The sequence below is a fragment of the Jaculus jaculus genome, chromosome X (assembly GCF_020740685.1).
Source record: "Jaculus jaculus isolate mJacJac1 chromosome X, mJacJac1.mat.Y.cur, whole genome shotgun sequence".
NCBI lineage: Eukaryota > Metazoa > Chordata > Mammalia > Rodentia > Dipodidae > Jaculus > Jaculus jaculus.
Genome location: NC_059125.1, coordinates 62142980 through 62168471, shown reverse-complemented (window position 1 = coordinate 62168471; position 25492 = coordinate 62142980). Strand labels below are relative to the sequence as shown.

Sequence of the window (25492 nt, the reverse complement as noted above, 5' to 3'; positions counted from 1 at the left end):
TCTCCTCACTGGACTTATGCTTTATTTGGCATTGTAACATACAGTTTTCGGTTTTTTTTTTTTTTTTTTTTGGTTTTGTTTTGTATTTTTGCTTTGGTTTTTCGAGGTAGGGTCTCACTTTAGCTCAGGCTGACCTGGAATTCACTATGTAGTCTCAGGGTGGCCTCGAACTCACAGCGATCCTCCTACCTCTGCCTCCCGAGTGCTGGGATTAAAGAAGTGTGCCACCATGCCTGGCATAACATATAGTTTTTATTGCTTCTGTTTAATTGACTCTGTAAAACCCTAGGGAAAATAGTCTTATTCTCAGGAAGTCACATAATTAAGGTCAAGAGGTGAAAGAATCATTGGCTTAGTAGCAAAGAAAGAATTTAGAGTTAGCACATGAAATCTCTACCCCATCCCTGTGAAACATTACATGGTTCCTGCAATGCAAATTCTCAGCACTTAAAGGCAAGGAGTTGGAGAAGTCCTTAATATGTGCCATTTGTAAAACATTTCCTTTACTCTTCCTAGAAATTCCCAACTAGTCAGGCTCTAAGAGAACTCAAAGGAAGCTCCAGCATTTTCACATTCTTTCTAAATGTAGGACACACCAAATGCTCCTTTAAAACCAGAACATCAATCTATTATTAGTTAACAGTAATTCTTTCCTCTCTCACGTTCAATTTTCAATACAACAACTAGTTATTTATAGGTCTATTGTATATTATCAGAGCTTATAAATAACACTGCCTTCTTTTGGAGATGTTTTTGTTTTATTTATTTATTCATTTGAGACAGAAAGAGAGATAAAGAGGCAGATATAGAGGGAATTGGTGCACCAGGGCCTCTAGCCACTGCAAGCGAACTCCAGACGCATATATCACCTTGTGCATCTGGCTTACATGGGTCCTGGGGAATTGAACCTGGGTCCTTAGGCTTTGCAGGCAAGAGCCTTAACTGCTAAGCCATCTCTCCAGCCCTGGAGATATTTTTGTTTTGTTTTGCAATAGCATATTGTAATGTAGCCCAAGCTGGCCTTGAACTCACAATTCTCCTGCTTCTACCTCCTGAATACTGGGATTACAGGAATGTACTAACATACCCAGCACGAAGACTTTTTCTAGTACCTTCTAGAGGGTCAGGATCAAAGCTGATGGATTAATCTCTAAAGAAGATATATTGTTACTGTGGGTTTACCATTTGCTTTTGGTCCAGTAAAATTTCACAGTGCTAAAGTCTGGCTATGGTGACATGTTTTACTTGGTCATGGCAGGATTCTTCACAATTCTAAATGTATGAGTAACAATAGTACTTATTTCAATATGATAATCTTCTTATTCCCTCCTCTGTTCATTCTAAAGCTTCAATAAAGCTTCTTTAAATTAAAGACATGATTAGATCAACGAGAGGGTCAGAGAATCAAGGGTAGCATATATTAACTGTAAAGCCTTCCCAAACGAAGTTTGTGCTTGGAAGCTGTGGACAATTAATTCCAAGTACTAGGCATGCAAATGCCTGTTATGGAATCTTGTCTTGAAGAAGGAGTATAAACAAAAGTATTATTTGATTCTGTCAGAACTGAAACTACCTGAATTTCTTCACAGGTAACTGAAACAAAGAAGTTTGCTTAAATTACATTTTCAAGGTATAGTTTGGCTTAAAGCTCCCAGGACGAACATCCAGGAACAATGGTTGCTTTCAAATCTGATAAGGGGATGTTCACCCACAATTTAAGAGTAAAGTTTTATTTCAAAATGAAGAGCACATGTACTTACATTTGAAACAATTCGCTTTCACTGTAGTGAATCTTAATAAAAGCCATGGTGATAAATTGTTGTGTATTTTCATATAAAAAGAAAATTAGCTAAGAGGATCTCCAAACAATAGATGTGGAATGCTCTGATTTATGAGTCCAGCAGGGACCTTAGATAAAAGGGTTTACTTTGCTTAACTATCACAGTGGAGGGAAGCCAGAAACTTTGTCAGCTTGTAGCAATCTTTAGTGCTCTCCTATTCCATGTGCCAAGTGATTTTAGTTGCAGAGAGCAATTCTACAGAATTGCTCTGAGCCAGTCACCACTAATAACTTATACTGCTAGATCTTCAAAGAAAATAGTTTATCTTATTTTATTAATTTGGTTCCATAGGTTTGCTTCATCTTTCACATGTGAGTCAAAGACCCAAAATGAGGTAGTATAAAATTCTCTAAGGTTAATGTGGTGGCCATGAAAACTGTTATCCTGAGCCCTTATTTTCCAATATTATAAATTTTAGCTCTAGTAGGCTTCTGTATCCTACATTATCATAATTATGAGGTAGCACACACAAAGTTTTCTTCCATCAGATACTTCAGCTATATTTAAATAAAATTAGAGATGGTGGAATTTATCTTTGTGAGTCTTTCTCTAGAAAGTATTATATATTTCCATCACATTGAAGGGCTTTTTTATATACCATTTTCTAAACTTTAATTCCTCTTTGCTTTTCTGTAACCCTTTCCTCTGTATGGACTGTTCTTTCCCCTGTGCCTGCACTGTAAACTCCTTTGCATTTTAAGGCTCTATTTTCTTCTGTGATGCCTCTGGAAAGTTCCTCCTTGATGCTCTCATTGCAAATGTGAAAAGATAAACTAGAGAGGGATCCTAGTTTTTCTTCTCTTCAGCCCTTGCTTGCTTCACCTTTTTGTCTTCATTTCTACCTACAAACCTTAACCTACTTACAAACTACAAGGTTTAAAAGAACTCTTAAAAATAATTCAGCAACTTTCAGAAAGGGATCACACCAACATCTTCCCAAGGAAGAGGCATGAAAACCGGAACCTTCAACCAAACATTTCACAGAATTAACAACAAAAACTGCTACCTGAGCCAAACCACAAGGTCACACCCAACTTTCTTCTCTTTATTCTATAAAACTCCAATCTTACCTTGCCTTGGGAAGTTATATGGAGTTCACATGCTTCTTAAATGTATCTGCTGGATGCCTTTAACATCAATCTCAGTCACTTAATTCCTTTTGATAGCACATATAGCATTTAACAAGGTTATATAAGATTTGGCTTTGAATCAGGGTGTGTTGGGCTCTAGAACCCAAGCTCTCAATTATCTTGCTTTGGATAGATTGTAAGTTTTTTTTTTTTTTAAGAAACTACATCTTTAAACATATTTTTTTAAACATTAAAAATTTTTTTTTAATTTTATTTATTTATTTGAGAGCTACAGACAAAGAGGCTGAGAGAGAATGAGAGAGAGAGAGAGAGAGAGAGAAAGAGAGAGAATGGGCACGCCAGGGCTTCCAGCCACTGCAAACGAACTCCAGACGCGTGCACCCCTTTGTGCATCTGGCTAACGTGGGTCCTGGGGAACCGAGCCTTGAACCGGGGTCCTTAGGCTTCACAGGCAAGCACTTAACTGCTAAGCCATCTCTCCAGTCCAGATTAGGAATTTTATATAGCACTACTTATTCTAATAAAAACATGATCTAGTACTTAGGGGACATTCACTCATTTATTTGGCCATCACTCCTTTTCTCCCTAATAATATTGTGTATTTATTTTTTCACTTATACAGAGTAAATCTATGTGTGGATGATATTGTGATAACCTGGTGACAACTCTAGAAAATACTAGGCAAGACCACTGATGGAAATTTACTGTTCTGGGAAAATATAAACCTTTGCTTAAGAGGTAGGAATTCCCATCAGGCATTTACATATAAGTTGGAGAATGTAGATAGGCTAAAAGTAAACATAATTTTTTAACACAGTACCTCTACCTCCCAAGCATACCAACAGTAGACATTCTTGCTGTGTAGTCCAAAGCCCTTGTCTAACATGTGAAAAGACCTATTAGATTCAATCAGTACTACAAAGTGGGGAGAAAAGGGAGGAAGGAAGGAAAGGAAAGGAGGGGGAGGAAGGGAGGGAGGGAAGGGGAGAGGGAGAGGGGGAGAGAGAGAGAGACTCCTGAGTGCTTGGATTACAGGCCTGAACCAGCCAGACTACAGAATATTAATGTGTCTTTGCATGTATGACCTAAGAATGTTTTAACAAACTTAATGTTCAGTTAATATTCAATGATCCATGATTTCAGTCCTCAGTTTACAATTTAGTTGTTTCATCAAAAATTCAGAAAATTAGAAGTTTATATGCCTCAAGAAAGAAATGAAAGTAATATGCTTATTATTGTGCTCCTACTTGGCTTACCGATAGCTGGGTAATCACTTGTTGCAGGTTACGAATTATTTCTACATTTTCTTTTAACTCCTGATCTTCCAAAGTCTCCACTAACCTTTGAAGATCAAGTTTGCAGCTGAAAATTTAAGCAAAAGTACCTAAGGGTTAATAATACAACAAAGGCCAGATTAGATGTGAAGATTATAGGTTGCTAACAAATATGTTTTAGGAAACTTACGCTGCATGCTGCCTGAGCTCTTCTAGCTTGGCATTCATTTTTTCATTTGCTTGCTCTGTCTGCAACAAAGACCCAGGAGATCATCAGTGGCACAGGATGACAGCCTCACCTAATTATGTTCTCTTTCCTAGTCTTTATTTTTATTTTTGTTTTTTTGAGGTAGGGTCTCACTCTAGCCCATGCTGACCTGGAATGCACCAGGTACACTCAGGGTGGCCTCAAATTCACTGTGATCCTACCTCTGCCTCCTGGTATTAAAGGTGGGATTAAAGGTGTGCACTATCATGACCAGCTCCCTCTTTTCCCTATTGTATGGATAAAAATTTAGGTAGAGAGCTATCACTTTAACTGTAAAAGAAGATCTAGGGGACTTTGTTTATTTAGTGAGGAATATGTTTTTTCTTTAATAGAGTCATGGAAATTAGCCCTAAAGTTAACATGAGCTACTAAAATAGCATCTAAGCAGCTGGGTTTTATGCTTGCTGTGAAGCTCAGACTATGGGGTGGAGTGTGAAACCTTAATTCCAGGAAGAACTTTGCAACTGGGGGAAAAGTAATACTTCCTGGCATTTTACTCCATGCTGTTTAAAACAAAAAAAAATTATGATCACTATAAACTGCCTCCTACATTGTACTGTTCCCTAGCCCCAGCATCAGGTCATTTAAAACATAAAAAGGCCTCACCCTAAATTTGAGCTTAGATTTAAAAAAATATATTTATTTATTTTATTTTGAGATAGAGAGAGAGAAAGAAAGATGCAGATAGGGAGAAAGAATTGGAGCATCAGGGTCTCTAGCCCCCACAAACAAACTCCAGATGCATGCACCACCTTGTGTATCTGGTTTATGTGGTACTGGGGAATTGAACATGGGTTCTTAGGTTTCACGGGCAATCATCCTGACCACTAAGCCCAAGCTTAGATAATTTTTTAAAAAGTTATACTATATGACATAGTAGACTACTTTTAGCAAAATAAAACAAGAAAATGTGTAAGTCACTAGAATGGTGTTAGTGAGAAAAGAAATGGTAGGGGGCAGCTATGTTTTGGGAAGGATAATTACTATTTTACATTTTATTTCAATCACAGATTTATAACATGTTAGATGCTGCAGCAGATTTGGAAAGGATAGCTTACATAGGAAAATACACTTGCTATGAAGTTTTGAGAGGATATCAAACAATAAGCCTATCAGGCAGTCATTGCAATAACCTTATAAAGGTCATGTCGCTATGTGGCTAGAATAACAAGTGCTATCTGTTATGTCAGCCATGCTCATATACCTGTGAAACACAGCTTCTAAAGTTACTTCAAAGGCAAAAATGGGACAATGGAGATAGAAAGCTGTATATAAAAAAAATCTCTTAGCTCCCACTTTCACCTTCTGCTACTAGTGAACAATACAATGAACATGATTTGGCTTGAAGCAGCTTGCCTTTCTTTGACTAGAGAGCACACTGATGCATGAAGGTGTATAAGTTACAGAGGGTCAATTACATTTTGGTAGAAACTCTTTCACTTCTGGCAATAGTTATGTAATCAAAGATTGATTTGTAGTTAGGCTAGTAGGGAACCTTAGTGACAAAGCCAATACACAGTGATCCAAGGGGTCATAATCAGATAGACAGGTAGTAGCAATTAAAATTGATATAAATTGGTCACATAGTGATCCACCATTTGGAAATAAGCCATGTGGAAAAGTAATTAAGATGAATTTCCCAGATTTTGTAGTTTACCATGGCAGCTGTAAAGATAGATATGAAATGTGACAGTATTAGGGAAAAGGTGATAGAGAGCTAACATCTTAGTGAGGGAAGAGTTACTTGGCATATGTTGAATGTTCCTAAACCATTAAGCCTGAGGCCAGAAAGAAGTGTTTCAGATGTTAAATATTTTTCAGATTTAGGAATATTTGCATACATGATCAGATGTCTTGGGGATGAGACTCAAGTACAAACATAAAATTCATATATGTTTCATATACATCTTATATACATAATCTGATGGTAATTTTATTCTATCTGTCTGTCTATCTATCTATCTATCATCTATATCTCTATCTAGATATTTATAGTTTTTTTTTTTTTTTTTTTTTGGTTTTTCGAGGTAGGGTTTCACTCTAGCCCAGGCTGACCTGGAATTCACTATGGAGTCTCAGGGTGGCCTCGAACTCATGGCGATCCTCCTACCTCTGCGTCCCGAGTGCTGGGATTAAAGGCGTGTGCCACCACGCCCAGCTTTAGATATTTATAGTTGTTTGTTTTGAAATAGGGTCTCATGGAATCCAGTATGGTCCGTAACTCAGTATGTACCTAAGGATGACCTTGAACTTCTGATCCTCCTGTCTGCACCTCCCAAGTGCTAGGATTATAGACATGTGCCACCATGATTGATTTAAAGGGTTCTGAGAGTTCAACCAGAGCTTTGTACATGCTAAGCAAGTAGTTTACCAACTGAATTACATCCCCTAGCCTCAGTTTTAAAAACTACTTTTAATACAATTGCTTGTTTGCTTTCTCCTTCCTCCCTTCCTTTCTTTGTTTTTTGAGGTAGGGTCTTGCCTCTAGACTTGGAATTAGTCTCAGGGTGGCCTGGAACTCAAGGGGATCCTCCTACCTCTGCCTCCCAAGTGCTGGAATTAAAGGCACGCACCACCACACCCAGCTTTTATACAACTGCTTTTAAAGACTGTGACTTATCACATGAGGTCAGATTTCTGGCTGTAACATCATGTCAGTGTTCAAAGAGTTTTCAATTTTGGAGCCTTTCTGATTTCAAATTTTCAGCTCAGGGATGCTTAACCTGCATTATGGATAAGGATTAGGAAAGACGTAAGGAAACAAAGAATCTTGCCTTTTTATTTTCTGGCACTTTAGAACAAATCTATTTTAAAATATTTTATTTTTTTATTTGCAAACGGGGAGGAGAGAGAGGAGAGAGACAGAGAATGGGCACATCAGGGCCTCCAGCCACTTCAAACGAACTCCAGGCGTACATTTCACTTTATGCATCTGGCTTTACATGGGTACTGGGGAACTGAACCTGGGTGGATAGGCTTTGCAGGCAAGTGCCTTAGCTGTTGAACCATCTGTCCAGCCCAGAAAATCTATTTTAAAATAGAATTAATGTACATACTTATGATGGATATGCAGGTATTCAATGTACAGTTCTTTTTAACTATTCTGTATGTTTGATAACAAACCCATAATTACTCCACAAGAGGCACCCTGTAGGATGTGAAAATACACAGACACTTCTTTCTGTAGAAATACCTCTCATAATGGCAAGCATGTTTAATACTTTAGAAACTAAAGCTAGTAAGTGTTCAAGGGCTTGTATTTTAATTTTGAGACCTCACCAAAATGATCCTCTCCAACATCTGTGCTGTCTGACCAGCTGCCTCACTCAGACCACGACTTAATTTTTCATTTTCCTCAACCAGGGACTGATTCTTCTCCATCAGTGATTGTAGATTCTCTGATGGTTCCACACTAAAGCAAAGAAAGTAACATTTTAGGAAAACATATCTGATAGCCCGATTGTGTTAAAATTACCCCCACAAAAGTCTGGGGAAAGGATGTTCAACCCTATTTGTAGTCCCAATCAGGTAGTATAATGGATGATTAAGAAACATGGGGTTGGGGAGATGTCTCAGCAGTTAACGGCTCTTGATTACAAAGCCTACCAGCTTGGGTTTAGGTATACATTTGCAGCTGCAAGAGACTTTGGCATACTGCCTGACATATGCAAATAAATGGATTTTTTAAAAGACATAAACACACTCCTCAAATACTGTGATGTTTTGGAAGAAGTAATAATTAAGGTTGTAACAGAAATGAGTAACTTTTCCTTTTCCTTTTTGCATACTATTTGTGTATACAGGTAAGACATGAAGGCAAACTGTAGATAAAATACATGTTCTCTTCCCTCTTCCTCCCACCCTCAAACCCTCATTAAAGATTAAGGAAGTAGGGCTGCAGCCTGGATATAGCTCAGGGAGCAGCTGTTTTCAATCTCAATAAAGGCTAGAAAAGGAATTCAGGAATAGGGCAAATGCCCTCGCACCCAATTTAAGCCTCTATCCATTCTGATAAAAGATCTAGGCTTATTAACCAAGTTAACAGCAAGGTCACATAGTACCTTGTTAAGAATTTACTAAGCCTCTTTAGAAGGAATGTTCAATTAAATGAATAGTTTATAAAAATAAGCTATGAAGATAGTTTTAATTCAACAGTTTTTCCCCTAAAATATTTCTCTAAATGGGAAATCTTATTTAAGTCAACTGCTCATTTATCCAATGAAAATTCAGCACTTATTTGTTAGGCTATATTGAAAATGATTTACATATATTAAACTTATTAAAGTCACATAATAGCCCTTTTAGGTAGGGTCTACTGTCAGCCCTGTTTCACAGTTGAGAAAACTGAGGTACAAAGAGGTTAAATAAGCCAAAGTCCTAGAACTAGTGGTGTATGGTAAAGCTAGGATTTGAGCTCAGCAATCTAGTTTTTGAGTCCATATTCCTATCTTGTTAACTTCAGAAATAGGTTATGTAGAAATACAGACCATTTTGGATATAAAAGCTGTCAGAGCAATAAGGGGGGAAATGTGTTCTTTGTAAGATCATAACAAAAGCAGTATAGGACCACAAAATGAAGTGGACACCCATATGAGAGGGGAAGGCTTTAAGAATAAAGAAGTAGTCCTAGGACCAGGTAAAGATCAGACAAGAAAGAAAACACAAGGGCTGGAAAGATGGCTTGGCGGTTAAGGTGCTTGCTAACAAAACCGAAGGGACCCAGGTTCAATTCCCTAGTACCGATGTAATACCAGAAGCACACAGTGGTGTAAGCATATGGAATTTGCAGTGGCTAGAGGCCTATTCTCTCTCTCTTTCTCTTTCTTTCTTTCTCTCTCTCAAATAAATAAAATATTAAAAGAAGAAAACAACAGAAACACCAATGTTTTCTATTTCACATTCTATTTAATTGTCAACACTAGGAATTCAACTTTTCTAAGCACGTGCAAGTTCACAGTCACAGAAAATCCAAAAATTCCACACACATCCAGAACCAGAAAGAATAAAGTAAAACTGCTCATATCTAAAATGTACTTTTTGTAAACAGCTTTATGAAATTTCTCTAAAACCATAAACATATTTTTGATTAAAGTAGCACCTTACTTTATAAACTACTTCATTTATTTTATTTTATTTTTTTGAGGTAGAGTCTCGCTTTCTAGCCCAGGTTGACCTGGAATTCACTCTGTATTCTCAGGGTGGCCTCGAACTCACAGCAATCCTCCTACCTCTGCCTCCTGAGTGCTGGGATTAAAGGCATGTGCTACCACACCCGGCTAAAATAATAATTGAACTCAATTTCTTTTTAAAAAATTCTCTAGATAGAGAGGAGTGGAAAGAGAATATGGGTATGCCAAGGTCTCTTGTCATTGCAAATTAACTCCAGATATATGTGCCACTTTGTGTATCTGGCTTTATATAAATACTGCCTAGGGAAATGAACCCAAGCCAGCAGGCTTTGCAGGCAAGTGCCTTTAACTGCTGAGTTATTTCCCTAGCCTGAGCTTAATTTCTTGAACTTTCAGTTGTTCTTAGAGTCTCTTTTAAAACAGAAATTCATTCGTTCTTGTGACCCTTTTGCTTGTCTCCCCAGGACACAGATTACAAGTGTACCACCATGCCCAGACTCAAATTATTGCTTATAGTATGTTCTAGGTAATCAAAACTAATGTATTGCTCTAGTTCAGGCTGACCTGGAATTCACTATGTAGTCTCAGGCTGGCCTCAAACTCACAGCAATACTCCTACCTCAGCTTCCTGAGTGCTGGGCTTAAAGTTGTGGTGCGTCACCACACTAGGCTGTATTACTTTTTATAATGAAAGACTACAAATTACTGAAAAATAAAGATATTAAAATAAAGTAGGTTCACATCACATATAAAAACAACAAATGGAAAATGAAATATAAAAAACTGTAAGAAACATGCACAGGTTTCTTTTCTTTCTTTTCTTTTTTTTTTTGTTTTGTTTTGTTTTTTCGAGGTAGGGTCTCACTCTGGCTCAGGTTGACCTGGAATTCACTATGTAGTCTCAGGGTGGCCTCGAACTCATGGCAATCCTCCTACCTCTGCCTCCCGAGTGCTGGGATTAAAGGCGTGCGCCACCACGCCCGGCCACAGGTTTCTTTTTTAACCTTGATAGAGAGGAAGGTTTCCTAACTAAGAATCAAAATCTGTAAGCACAAGGAGAATGACTAGTATAATCACTTTGGCAGCTTCTTAAAAAAGTTACACATATGACTCAGTGATTACACACTTAGCTATATATCAAGTGAAAACCTAAGTCCACATAAACACTTTCAAGTGAATGTACACAGCAACATTATTCCCAATAGTCAGAAGTAGAAACAACCTGAAAGTCTATCAAATGACAAACAGATACACAAAATATAGTATATTCAGATATGGTATACTACTCAGCAATAAAAGGGAATGAAGTACTGCTACATGTTATAAATCTGGATGAATCCTGAAAAGAGCATGAGCCAAAGAACCCAAGAAAAATCATATACTTTATGATTCCATGTATATGAAATGTCTATGGTAGGCAAATTTATACAGAAAGAAAACAGATGAGTGTTTTCCTTGGGATGGGAGTCTAAATAGGAGGAAGATAAAATGGGCAAAAGGGATTTTCTGGGTTAATATGTTCTAAAATTGGATAGTGGTAACAGATGTGCAACTCTGTAAATTTAACAATCATATTGACTAGCAATTCTGATATAATTTTATATGTATACTAGAATTGAACATATAGATAAACAGATTATAGATAAGGGGAGTTGTATTTATTACTGTTGGAGAATGAAATTATAAATAAAGTAAGGACCAGGCGTGGTGGTGCATGCCTTTAATCCCAGTAGTCGGGAGGCAAAGATAGGAGGATTGCCGTGAGTTTGAGGCCACCCTGAGACTACATAGTGAATTCCAGGTCAGCCTGGGCTGGAGTGAGACCCTACCTTGAAAAACCAAAATAAAATAAAATAAAATGAATAAAATAAAATAAGGAAAGGAGGATTCATAAAATTAACCATAGTAAGTCTCTTCTGTGCCACCCCTACCTATGCTACCTTCTGTGTACTTATAAGACTGAGCTTCTAGGCCAGGGGAGATGACTCAGTGGTTAAAGGTACCTGCTTGTAAAGCCTGTCTGCCCAGGTCCAACTCTACAGTATCCATGTAAAGCCAGATGCACAAAGTGGTGCATGTATCAGGAGATAGTTTACAGTAACTATAGGCCCTTGTGTGCCCATACTCTCTCTCTTCATAAAAAAACAAAAACAAAAAACACTGAGCTCCCCTCATGTACCACAATAAGGTGCAAAGGTTGGAGGACCTGGCTGACATTCTAGTGGTTTGAGTAGGAGTTGCACAGAGTGAGGCCATTTGGATTTAGATTAGAGTACCTGGAGTGGCTGTTGAGCTGGTCCTGGGGTCTCAGCATTGAAGTCCTAACCTAGGAGCCTATACTATCCCATTGGCGCAGATGGGAAAAATCTGGATCACTATTTCCCAAAAACATGGTTGGGAGGGGCTGGAATCCCACTGATGGGCCTCAGACAGTGGGAGAATCTTGCGTCTATTCTCTCCTAGGCTCAAGATACCTTGTAAATCTGTTAACAGGACTGTCAGTAGCTGGATGGAGTTGGAAGGAATGGGTAGAACTGGAATAGGACAGTTGATTTATTTAGAAGGAATCTGATGGCCTGGAGAGATGGCTTAGTGGTGAAGTGTTTGCCTGTGAAGCCTAAGGACCCCAGTTCAAGGCTCAATTCCCCAGGACCCACATTAGCCAGACACATAAGGGGGTGTACACATCTGGAGTTTGTTTGCAGTGGCTGGAAGCCCTGGCGTGACCATTCTCTCTCCCCTCTCTCTCTCTCTCTCTCTCTCTCTCTCTCTCTCTCTCTCTCTCTCTGCCTCTTTCTCTGTCTGTTGTTCTCAAATAAATAAAAATAAATAAAAAAAATTTTAAAAAGGAATCTGACATTAAGTTAACCCTGTATTCAGCATTTCTAGAGTTAAAATTGAAGTGTACTTAAGGTACAATTCACTCACTTAAATGTGGAAAATAAAAGCAATAAATTAAACGACAGCATTGGTTGCTAACCCACAGACTAAAATGAATATCCATGTATCTACTGCATCTATGTGGATACAACTAAGCAGTCAAATGAAGAAGTGGGGAAGAAGAGATGCGTTCTTTATAGTAGCATTTCAGTAAGTAAATTCTTGAGGCCAGATAACCATGCCCTTTCCATTACACCAGACTGTTTCAAGGATAATAAGTTAAGTCCTAAGTAGCCACCAAGATTGGTAAAATCCTTTCTTTGAAACAAAGTGCCCTCAGACATTCCAAGGTATCTGAAGAAAAAAACAAAACAAAACACTAGAACAAATACTCTCTAGTCAGATACACTTAAAATTAACCTATGACTCTTACTTTATAGATCCAGGCAGGGTACCTCCATGAGCTTGTAGCAACAAGACCTGTAACTGTTGTACCTGAAGAATCAAAGGAAAATACAATCAGGTAGTTACCAATCAAAAGCTACTCATCACTGGGTACGACAGCACACAACTGTAATCCTGCAACCCCAGAACTCAGGAGGTGAAAGCAGGAAGATCACATGTTTGCGGCCAGACTGGGTGACATAGTGAGGTCTGGGTCAGATTAGGCTATATTGTGAGAGCCTTAGTGTCAAAAATTTTAAAAAGATACATAAAGTAGGTACTTATCTACTTATCCTTTTGCAGTGAAGTTACTACAATTAGCAGTAGGATGATCTTAATGCCTATGTATTCTCAAATAGGTCTTAGGTACTCCAGAAGGCATTAGGATTAATGATTGAATAATAAAAAGACCATAAGCATCATATTATCAACTATTATTTAGAAGATGATTTACCTCTTTTTCCTAAGTATCTTTTTTTTTTTTTTTTTACTTTGTGTGTGCGTGCTCATCCATGCGTGTGTGTACACATACCACAGTGAGCATATGGAGGTCAGAGAACAAACTCAGGTGTCAGTCCTCTTTCTATCTTGTTTGAGGCAGGATTTCTAGTTGGTCATTACTGTATATGCCAGGTTAGCTGCCCTGCAAGCTTCTAGGGATTCTCCTGTCTCTGCTCTCCATTTCACTGTAGGTGTGCTGGGATTACATACATGTACTACTGTGTCTGGCTATGTGTGGGTGCTGGACACCCAAACTCAGGTCATCATCTTGCACAGCAATTCTTTTACCCACAAAGCCATCTCCCTAGCCCATATCTTAATGAGCTCTTATTGGACACCTATTTTTTAAAAATATTTTAAAATTTTTGTGTTTATTTTTATTTATTTATTTGAGAGCTACAGAGAGAGAAAAAGGCAGATAGAGAGAATGGACATGCCAGTGCCTCCAGCCACTGCAAATTAACTCCAGATGCATTAACTCCCTAGGACATCTGGTTTACATGGGTCCTGGAGAATCGAGCCTCAAGCAGGGGTCCTTAGGCTTCACAGGCAAGTACTTAACCTCTAAACCCCAGCCTGGACACCTATTTTTAAAACCAAACAGCACTGGGATAGGCAACACACACACACACACACACACACACACACACACACACACACACACATACACAGTGTCTACTATTAAGGTTGCATCTTGACTTTTTTTGTCTAATTTGTCATTTTCTTTTCATCTCTCTTGTTGCCATCTTTAATTCAGGCCATATTATTTCACAAGGATTATAGTAGCCTGATTTCTTTTCCAATTTCTAGCCACAACTATTTTTTTTAATATTTATTTTTATTTATTTATTTGACAGAGAAAGAGGGAGAGCGAGAGAGAATGGGTGTGCCAGGACCTTCAGCCACTGCAAATGAACTCCAGACACGTGCACCTCCTGGTGCATGTGGCTAATGTGGGTTTTGGGGAATTGAACCTGGGTCCTTTGGCTTTGCAGGCAAATGCCTTAACCACTAAGCCATCCCTCCAGCCCCACAACCATTTTTAATCTAGTTTTTCTATACTTGTTGGAATAATCTGTCTTACTTAAAACCCTTCAGTGACTCTTAATACTTCCAAGTTTCAAATTTTTAACTAGTCATATAAGTAATCAGTATCTGGCCCTGATTACCATTTTTGCTTCCTCTCTCAGTGCTTACTTCATCAGTAAAATACTCAGTGTCACCCCAATCTTAAATGCGGACCAAGCATGTTATGTTATTAGGATTTACATTAAATGAAAACCTAGAATAAAGAAAACGAAGTTCTACTATTTTATTTCACTTGTAATTTTCATATAAATACTTAAGTTTCTGCTACCTGTTGTTTAAGATGATTAAGTTCAGCTCTTTGGGGATCAATATTAATGATAGGCTTGTTCTTGATTTTTCTTGCTCTGTCAGCATAGCGAAGGGTATTTAACGTTTCCTCTAGATTGGAGTCAGCAGGACTCACACAGGCTATCATAAGTGTATGGCTATTACCTCCTAAAGAATCTGGAATAGAATAATAAATAATGAAAGGAAATGCAATCAAAGAAGGAGGGTGTGAGAAAAAGCTGCCTACTTGAGTCAGTGACTTTTAACTCAAGGAATATAGTGAACAAAATTCTCAATTACAATTGTCCTATCTGTACCAATACCCAAAACACCAAGGTTTCTGATACAGTTTTTAGAATCCTATTGCATGCATTCTTATTCTCAAGAGAAAGTATCATTTCAGCAGTTAATTCAGTTAAAACAAGTAGGCCTGTCCAACGTAACTTAGGAGCCACCATTGGAATTAAATATTCTTAGGATATCCCTCAAGGTAGATTTTAACTGTCCAAAGAATTCTGTTTGGCAGCCCTGTTAACTGAAGAAACTGGTTAAGTAATTTTCAGGTACAAAGTATTAAGTACAGTTGGCACACTACAGATTTTCTTTTTCTCAAGTCATATGTAAAGACATTTTCTCATTATCTTGGAAATTGGACTCCAAATAGCTATTTACCCTATTTATTAGTTAGACAGCTATGTATGTGATAACCCAAATAGCTAGCTTTTTACCTGTTTAACCTTTGTTTTCTCAATACTATCATTCTGAGTTACACTTTCTTATTGTTAGAAGCACTTTGGACTTACTTACCTTGAAGGAGTCGAGTCAACTTGGAATCTCTGTACGGAACAAAGTTACCCTTTTTGTCATCTCCAAGAGCACTGATTACATTCCCCAAGCACAGAAGGCCTCGATTAATATTAATACCTAATAGCAGGAAACAAAATTCAAATTGTTTGGTAAAGCATCTAACATATATTTATCTTTCTTCTGAGAAAGAAAAAAGATCCCATAGAAATATTGTCATCAATTCTAATGAAACCATTTAATCCTATTCCCTTTTCTGACAGTGTTGCTTCTTCATGTAAAGTTCAAAGGACAAAGGTCTAAATGTTGGATTTGTACAATTGTGTCCACTGATTCTTCTTATCCTTTCTCATGGAAACAAAGCAGAGAGGGAGAGATAACTATTACTATAACAACAACCACATACATAGTTATTTACTTTTTATATCCATTATCAAAATCCTTAAATTAATACTGTGAAATTGGATGAACAACTGTTTTTATGATCTTATCATTATTACCACCATTCTCATTTTATAGATAAGGAAAGTAGCTCAGGGGTTCAATGACTTGCCTAAAGTCAAATGGTAAGAATTCCACTTCAGAATCCCATTCAAATTCTATGTTCTTTACACCACACCTAAATACCTTACTTCTTTTGCTTTAAAAAGGGTATATATTGCAGGGCATGGTGGTGTACACCTTTAATCCCAGAACTTGGGAGGCTGAGGTAGGAGGATCGCTGTGAGTTCAAGGCCACCCCAAGACTACCTAGTGAATTCCAGGTCAGCCTGTGCTAGAGTGAGACCCTACCTCAAAAAACAAAAACAAAAAAAAAGAGGTAAATATTATTTTTCTAGTTTATTTATTTATTGTTTTCTATTTTTAGAGGCAGAGTAAACTCAGTAGTCTAAGCTGACTTGCAAATCACTATGTAGCAAAGGCTGGCCTCAAACTCATGGCACTCTCCCTGCCTCAGCCTCCTGAATATAGAGCATCTCTACTTATTTAATTCTGAGGTTTACTTTTCAAAAACTGGAATAATCTTTGAGGTCTCTCTAAATTATTTGACTTCTCATTGTTATATTTACAGTGGGAAGGGTTCATGGTATACTGATTAAGTACATGGGCTTTTTTGTTCCATAGGCCTAGACTTCAATACTGGCTGTTACAGAGTAATTACAGGATTATAGGTAAGTTCTGCTATAAAGTGAGGCAAATATACCCACCTTATTGAATTATGGTAGGAATAAAATAAGATGCCGTATCTAGAACAAGGCTAAATGACAGGCAAATGTTTATGTCTATGGTTTGAACATTTGTGTCTCCTCCAAAATTCATGTTGAAGTTTTATCTTCAAAGCCACAGTAGTAGGAGGGAAAACCTTTAGGACATGATTAGACTATGATACACTTGTGAATGGAGTCAATGCTTTATAGTAGGCCTGGAAGAAATGAGGTAGTCTACTTTGTCCTTCTGTCCCTTTTGCCAGGAGAAAGCACAATGAACACACTCTCACCAGATACCACTTATGTTGCTGCCATGATCTTGGACTTCTTAGCTTTCAGAGCTGTGAGAAACAAATTTCTACACGTTTCTACTGGTTACAAACTAAAAAACCTGAGGTATTTTGTGAAAGCAGTATAAATCAAGTAAGATAAATGGTATCATTATTGTTAGCTCTACTCTACTTTTTTACTTACTTAACCATACTTTAAATTCCTTTAAAATCTAAAATGAATATATTTATAAGATCCTCTTATGGTTTGAACATAAAACCTAAAAGGCTCACATATTGAAGCCTCAGTCTCCAGCTGGTGGCGCTATAGAGAAGTCATTGGATCATGAGGGCAGTCTTCATATCTAAGAGTTCATAGCTGGAGGAGGGTCACTGGAAATGTGCCTTTCAAGGGCCTATCTTGCACCTGACCTCTTCTGCTGATTCTGTCTCCTTTCCAGCCATAAGGCAAGCAAATTTCCTCCATCAGCCCACCCTACTGTGATGTTTCATCTCATCATAGATTCATAGTGATGGAGCCAAGAGACAACTAAAATCTGTGAAACTGTTAGCCAAAATATAACTTTCTTCCTTTAAAATTTCTCATGCATTTTGTCACAGTGATGAAAACTAACACAGGTCCCAAATTTCAAATTCTCCTACCTCTATCTTTTCATGGATACCATTTCCATTACTTATCATGACTACCAATGTATTTATGCCATCTAATCTTCTTTGTATATTAGCTTCTTCGGGGCCTTAAACTACCTATTCTGAACCCTGTGACCAGTCATCTCAATTTTGCTTTTCCAAGCACTCCCTAGAATCATGACCTTCTGTCAATCTCCACCATAAGTTTCTTTTTTTCTTTCTATGTTGGGGATATAATTCAGGGCTTCATACAATTAGGCAAGTATGCTACCACTTAGCTATATTCAGTCCCATCCACAAAACAGGTTAAATAAAGTGTGTGTGGGGGGGTACAAGTCTAAAGATATAATATAATCAAATGGATTGAGTCCAAAACAAACATGTGAGAGGGGGATGAGAAAGTATTGGGGTGAATTTGATCAAAATATATTCTATATATGTACAAAATTGTTAAAACTTAATTAATTTTAAAAAAGATTGAGAAGAGCTGGGTGTGGTAGTACACGCCTGTAATCCCAGCACTCGGGAGGCAGAGGTAGAAGGATCGCAGTGAGTTCAAGGCCACCCTGAGACTACATAGTTAATTCCAGGTCAGCCTGGACCAGAGTGAGACCCTACCTTGAAACACCCCCCCCCAAAAAAAGGTAATTAAAAATTATTTGAAAAAAAAACAACAGGGCTGGAGAAATGGCTTAGTGGTTATTGTGCTTGTCTGCAAAGCTAAAGAACCCAGGTCTGATTTCCCAGGACCCATGTAAGCCAGATTCACAAAGGAACGCACACATTTGGAGTTCATGTGCAACGCTGGAAGCCCTGGCATGCCCATTCTCTCCCTCTCTCTCAAATAAATAAAGTAAAATATTAGAAAAATATTAAGAGAAAAAAAAGTCTGGGCATATGGATCAGTAGTAGAGTACTTGCCCAGAATGTACAAGGCCCTGGGTTCAATCCTTAGCACCACTAAATAAATAAATAATTTTTTGGTATTTAATGAGGACCCATGACATATCCTGTACCACATCAGATCCAAGGGATTCAAAGAAGATTATGTCAGTTTTCACCTATGATTGGCTTGACCTCCTGGAAGATTGAGAAAGGTACTGAAAGACAAAATGGAATTGTCCACATGAAGATAGAGCAAAGACACTTAGGCCAGAGGGAGTGAAATGTACAGACATAGAGATGAAACAGCACTTCACAACCTTGCAGGTTGCAAGGAAGGAGGAGGGAAGCTGGCCAAGGTAGAAGGCTAGAATATCAAGGTCATGTTAAGCAGCAAGGGACACAATGAGGAGCTCTGGGAGAATTCTAAGCAGGGATACATAATCTTGGAAATATATTCAGGCAGTAGATGGCTTTAAAGGGTACCTAATTAAAAGTAAGAAAGCCAGTTATAAAACTAGCTATCATCATAACAAATGACAATGGCTTGAACTAAGGTTGTAGAAGGGTTAGAGTAACAGAATGTTTTGAGACAAGAAAGTAGGTTAGTGATGGGATTAGAGGAGGAAGTCAGCATGAAGTTAGAACATAGGATGATACCCTAGTCACTAGCTTGGGTGACAGGGTGGATGTTGGTATTATTCACTGAAGGTAATGAGAGCAGCTTTAACAGTGCCATTGAGGAATGAGGGGCTCAGTTTTAGATGAGTTTCCATGAGATTTCTCACAGGTATTTAATCCCTTGAATACTATATGGAATATGGGCTAAAGATAGAAGTTTGGAATTGGTAGTATATAGAGGACTTATAAGCATCCAAATGGTTGAGACTATTTTGGGAAGAGAGGTGACAGAGTGATGGACATTACAAATAGAAAGAGAAAAAAAAAAGTCCCAGAACAGAACCTGGGCAGCTAAAAAAACATCCTGAAAAATGAGAGAAAAACCTGGAAAAGGACAATGATTATCCACAAAGGTAAATATACACAATATACTATAGTCACCTCAATAAGAAAAGGACTGAAAACAGCCTAATGGATTCAGATGTTTAGGCCACTGGCAGACCTCAGAAATGACTATTTCAATGAGATTAATATGGAGAGGTGGTAAATGCGTAGAGTGAAAAGGAAAGGCACAAGAATAGTAGCAAGAGGAGGGTGATTTTTTTTGTTTTATAGTAAATAGAAACATCAGTATTCTTCTATGTGGAAGGAGGAAGTGAAAAGGAAGAAAGGTGAAAAACAAGGCCGAAGGTATAGCTTTGTGGTAGAGGCCTGCTTAACTAAAATGTGCAAATGCCTGGTTCCCATTCCTAGTACCATAATCAACTCTCTCTCTCTCAGCGTAAGTGCTTGATGGAACCAAGTTTGGCCATGGGAAGCATAAAAGTAACCTAGTAGAGAATATGCAGATATGCACAGAAATCTGAAACACAACTACTTGGATAAATAATGATTTGACTGATATGGCCAGAACCTTCTAGTTGGGTGAGGGACTGAAAATACTACCCTGCCTAGAAAATGACAATGCAGCCAGGCATGGTGGCACATGCCTTTACTCCTAGACTGAAGTAGGAGGAACACGTGAGTTCAAGATGTGCTGGGGGCTACAGAATGAGTCCCAGGTCAACCTGGACTAGAGTGAGAGCCTACCTTAAAACAAAGAAAATGGGGCTGAGAAGTGGCTCAGCAATTAAGGTGCTTGTCTGTAGAGCCTAAGGACCCTGGTTTGATTGTCCAGAACCCACATAAATCCAGATGCACAAGGTGGTGCATGTGTCTGGACTTCGTTTGCTGCTGTGGCTAGGGGGCCTGGTTAGCCCATTCTCTCTATCTGCCCCCATCTCTCTATCAAATACTTTTTCAAAACACAAAAAACAAAAAAAAAAATGACAATGCAGTTCCAGGTACTATAGAATTTCAGAGAAGAAAAAGCACATGAAATGGTTTAAAAAGTCAATGTCTAAAACTTCAAGATAAGCTGGGCCTTGAAAGAAAGTCATATTATACAGACCTAACAGTAGGGTGAGGGACAGATATACAATATATTCTGCGTAAGAAAAGAAGGTGGCTGTGATAAAAGTATGCAGAAACTAGAAGAAGCTGGATGGGGTGGTTTGATTCAGGTGTCCCCCATAAACTTAGGTGTTCTGAATGCTAGGTTCCCAGGGGATGGAGATTTGGGAACTAATGCCTCCTGGAGGCAGTGTATTATTGGGGTCAGGCTTATGGGTGTTATAGCCAATGTCCCCTTGTCAGTGTTTGGCACACTGTCCTGTTGCTGTTGTCCACTTGATGTTGGCCAGGAGGTGATGTCCAACCTCTGCTGATGCCATCGTTTTCCCTGCCATCATGGAGCTTCCCCTTGAGTCTGTAAGCCTAAATAAACCTTTTTTTTCCCCCTCAAAGCTTCTCTTGGTTGGGTGATTTCTGCCAGCAATGCAGTGGGTAGAGAAGCAACAAAACACAACAGAGGAGCTAGGTTGGGATCAGGGTACAAAAGACCTGGAAGGTCTGGTTATGGATTTTAGACATTATCTTATTAGCAGTGATATGCCATTTTTGTTTCTATTCAGGACAGGTGTCATGTATGAAGTATAATTTTCAGGAACTTACCTTAGCTATGAAATTTAGAATGGAGTGGCTTCTAGGAATGACAGAGTTAGGGAGCTATTTTCCAGATGTACAGAGTTAAGGTATAGACTTTACAGAAACAACAGGGACAGACTGGAAGTGGGTGGGTCTCCACAATGGTACTAAGGAAGAACTAACAGCAACTAGTGGATATCCATCCCCAATCTGGGAGTTCATGCTGAATGTAATAACCTAATGAAACAAAAAAAAAAAAAAAAAAAGAAAAGGCAAGAGATTGAAAAGGAATTATGTGAGTTAGAAAAAGGACTAAAATAGTAAGGAGTTACAAAGCAAGAAAACTTCAAAGAAGGGTCAGATGAAGTGTCAGTGCTCAGAGAAGTAGGGTAAGGTATGTACACAGTCATCTTATACCTAGTGACATGAACAAAGTAGGTGAAGATAGATTTATGAATTGAGAGCAAAGCAGGTTTCCAGATACAAAGCCAATATGAAAAAGTGACATTTTATTGTCATATATACCAAAAATAAAGTTAGAAAATCAAATTTGAAAGGATTCCAAGGAAAGAAATAAAAAGCACAAAATAAAGAAGTCATATTATCCTTGTTTTCAGATGATATGGTTCTACATACAAAAAAACCTAAACACTCTACCAAAGGACTACTAGAACTAAGAAATTAATTCAGTAAAGTATCAACATACAAAATTGACGTAGAAAATTAAGTAGCTTTTCTATATGTCAATGACATACTTGCTGAGAAAGAAATCATGAAAACAATCTTAATTACAACAGCTATAGTAAAGTAAAATACCTAGGAATAAACTAAATCAAGGAAGCAAAACACTTCTACAGTGAAAATTATGAAACTGGTGAGAGAAATTGAACAACACTAAGAAATGGGAAAACTTAGCCTGGTATGGTGACATACGCCTTTAATCCCAGCACTTGTGAGGCCAGGGTAGGATTGCCATGAGTTCAAGGCAACCCTGAGACTACACAGTGAATTCCTGAGCTAGAGCAAGAACCTACCTTGAAAAACCAAAAATGGGAAAACTTGCCAGAATTATGGAATAAAAGAACTGATATTGTTAAAATGTCCATACTACCTATGAAGGTTTATTTTAATTAACAACTTTATTGGATAGAGAATCAAGAGATATGCCTGTAGCCAGGTCTGTGGGGAATTTTCAGGAAGAATTAACTGAGTCATAGTGGCTCAGACACAAGTAGGTCTGAGGAAAAAGTACTACAGGCCTGCCTTTACTTCTTCCTGGTGAATGCATCTATCTCATTGCTGCTACTGCTGACATTATTCACACTATCAGAGCTAATTACTCAGCTTTCCAACATGGTCTGAAAAACAGGGGCTCTCTAAGAATCCTCCAGGCCTTCAGTGCCAGTCTAGGACTCTAAGGCATCCAAACTCATGGACTGAGCAGCTACTGGGTTCTCAGCCTCTGCAGCATGCAGACAGCCATTGTTGGGATACCCCAGTCACACAACAGTAAGCTGATCTAGTAAATCCCCTTTTGTAATATATATTCATTCCATTGATTCTATTCCTTTAGAGAACCCTGACTAATATACTTCTCAAAGCAATTTACAGATTTAAGGCAATGCATTAAAATGTCCAAGGCATTCACAAAACTAAACTAAACTAAAATAAAATAAACTAAGATTTATATAAAAGAACTAAAGTCTCCAAATAGCAAAAGAAATAATTTTTTTCTTCTTTATTATGGTGTTGGATATCAAGGCCAGGATTATGTTCATGCTAGACAAGGGTCTTGCTAAATACCTCAAATTGGCTTTGATCTCATTATAACCCAGAATGGCCTGGAACCAATCTTTCTACCTCAGGCCTCTTCTTCCAATGTACTGGGATTACAAGCATGTGCCATCACACTCAGCTAAGCCAAAGCAATTTAAAGCAAAATACAAAATCAGGAGGCATCACAATACCTAATTTTGAGATATAATAACCAAAACAGCATGGTACTGACATAAAGACAAACACACAGAACAATATAACACACACACACACACACAGAGATTCCAGAAACAAACTTCACCATCAACAACAAATTATCTATACCAAAAGGGGCCACAAATCCACTGGAGAAAAGACAGCTTAACTCATGTCTTTCATTCTGCCAACCCCCCCCCCAAAACAACAACAACAATAAAAACTAAAAACCCTCAAAAGGGACCAATATGGGAGGGGAGGGGGAACAAAAGGAAAATAGTTCAAGATACTGGTATAGGCAATAATTTTCTGAATATTACCTCAAAAGCATAAGAAACAAAAGTAAGACTTGGGCTGGAGAGATGGCTTGGCGGTTAAGCGCTTGCCTGTGAAGCCTAAGGATCCCCTGTTCGAGGCTCAATTCCCCAGGACCCACGTTAGCCAGATGCACAAGGGGGCACAGGCGTCTGGAGTTCATTTGCAGTGGCTGGAAGCCCTGGTGCGCACCCATTCTCTCTCTTTCGCTGTCACTCTCAAATAAATAAATAATAAAAAAGTAAAAATTAACAAAATGGATTATTTCTAAAGGAGAACAATCAACAGTGAAGAGACAACCTAAAGTATGGGAGAGCCAGGCGTGGTGGTGCACGCCTTTAATCCCAGCACTCGGGAGGCAGAAGTAGGAGGATCACCTTGAGTTTGAGGCTACCCTGAGATTACATAGAGAATTCCAGGTCAGCTTGAGACCCTACCTCAAAAAAATGGGAGGAAGTCCAAACTCTTCATGTGATAGAGGGTTAATATCCAGAATAAAGAAATTGAAAGAAAATTTAAAAAGTATAGTATCATTAAAAACGAGCAAATGAATTAAATAGATACTATTCAAAAGAAATACATGCCAGACATGGTGGCACACGCCTTTAATCCTAGCACTTGGGAGGCATGAATTAAAGGCCACCCTGGGAGTACAGAGTGAATTTCAGGTTAGCCTGAGCTAGAGTGAGACCCTACCTTGAAAAAAAAAAAAAAACACATATAGCCAATAAACACATGAAAAATTCTCAGCCTATCTAGATATCAGAAAAATATAAATCAGTAATACATTTAAAAATTACCTCATTCCAGTGAAAATGACTAATTTGTTAAACCTGTTAGCAAGCAGTGCCCAAGAAACATTAAAGAGGATGTAGCAAATTAAATATGAGTGCTGCTCTCATATGACAGCCTGGGAACCTCCTCCAGGGAGATGGCGGTAGACACTGAGGAGACTCAAAATTTCTCAAAGCAGAAAATCAGAGATCTCAGCACTAATGGAGACTTACAACATGCCCTGCAAGGAAGGCTCAGAGAACATTTCAAAAGAGGGGATGGAAAGAATTTAAGAACCACAGGGTAGGAAGAATTACTGAAGCATTGACCTCCCCACAGAGATTGACTGGTATATTCATTACCTCACAGTGAATACTAAAACCCCCACTAGAGGGGGGGAACCCTCAGTGGAAGGTGGATGGAAGAGAGGGAACTTAAGAGTATAACTTGATAGGAATATGACCATTAGGCAATATGTTCATATAATAAAGCTCTCAATTAAAAGAAAATGCACACCAGGGGCTAGGGAATTGGTCAGTAGTTAAAGGGGCTTATTACACAGCCTGCCAGTCCAGGTTTAATTCTATAATATCCAAGTAAAGATAGATGCACAAAATGGTACAGGTGTTTGGTGTTCCTTTGCAGCAAAAAGAGCCCTGGAATACCCATACTCTACAACCATCTCTCTCTCTCTTTTTCTCTCTGCTAACAAATATATATAGACTTTTCAAGGTAGGGACTCACTTTAGCCCAGGCTGACCTGAAATTCACTCTGAAGCCTAGGCTGGCCTTTAACTCACAGTGATTCTCCAACCTATGTCTCCCAAAGCTGGGATTAAAGGTGTGTACCACCATGCCTGGCTAAATATTTTTTTAAACATGCAAAAAATGCTGGCAAAGATGTGTAAAACAATGGAATCTTGCTGTTTCTGTGCTTCTCCTAGCTTCCTGGTCCGGGTTCCCTGTGCAGGGTGGAAAGCGGCACAGAAATGGTACAGTGATGCATTTAACATTCACAACAAGCTGTTGATGGGAAAGACCTACAAGGTCTCCCAAAACAAACAAGACAGACTTCTGTCAGAGCACTTGATTATCCACCAGAGGTTAATGGTAAGATCCTACTGCTGAAGACACCATATGCTGTTGGCACAGAGCATGGAGAGACCTATTTGCAATCTGGAAGAGAGC

At 38.4% G+C, this 25492-nt stretch overlaps 1 protein-coding gene across 2 annotated transcripts in view; it reads right to left on the bottom strand.

Annotated features, from left to right (window-relative positions):
• Kif4a (kinesin family member 4A) overlaps positions 1-25492 on the bottom strand; it is a 101968-nt gene that overhangs the window by 45762 nt on the left and 30714 nt on the right. For both annotated transcript variants that reach the window (XM_004660978.2, XM_045140679.1), the window contains exons 8-13: positions 15592-15708; positions 14786-14961; positions 12917-12978; positions 7754-7886; positions 4397-4455; positions 4189-4294 (exon numbers count right to left, since the gene is read on the bottom strand). In XM_004660978.2, the coding sequence (XP_004661035.1) occupies positions 4189-4294; positions 4397-4455; positions 7754-7886; positions 12917-12978; positions 14786-14961; positions 15592-15708 (653 nt within the window). The remainder of the gene's footprint in view (positions 1-4188; positions 4295-4396; positions 4456-7753; positions 7887-12916; positions 12979-14785; positions 14962-15591; positions 15709-25492) is intronic.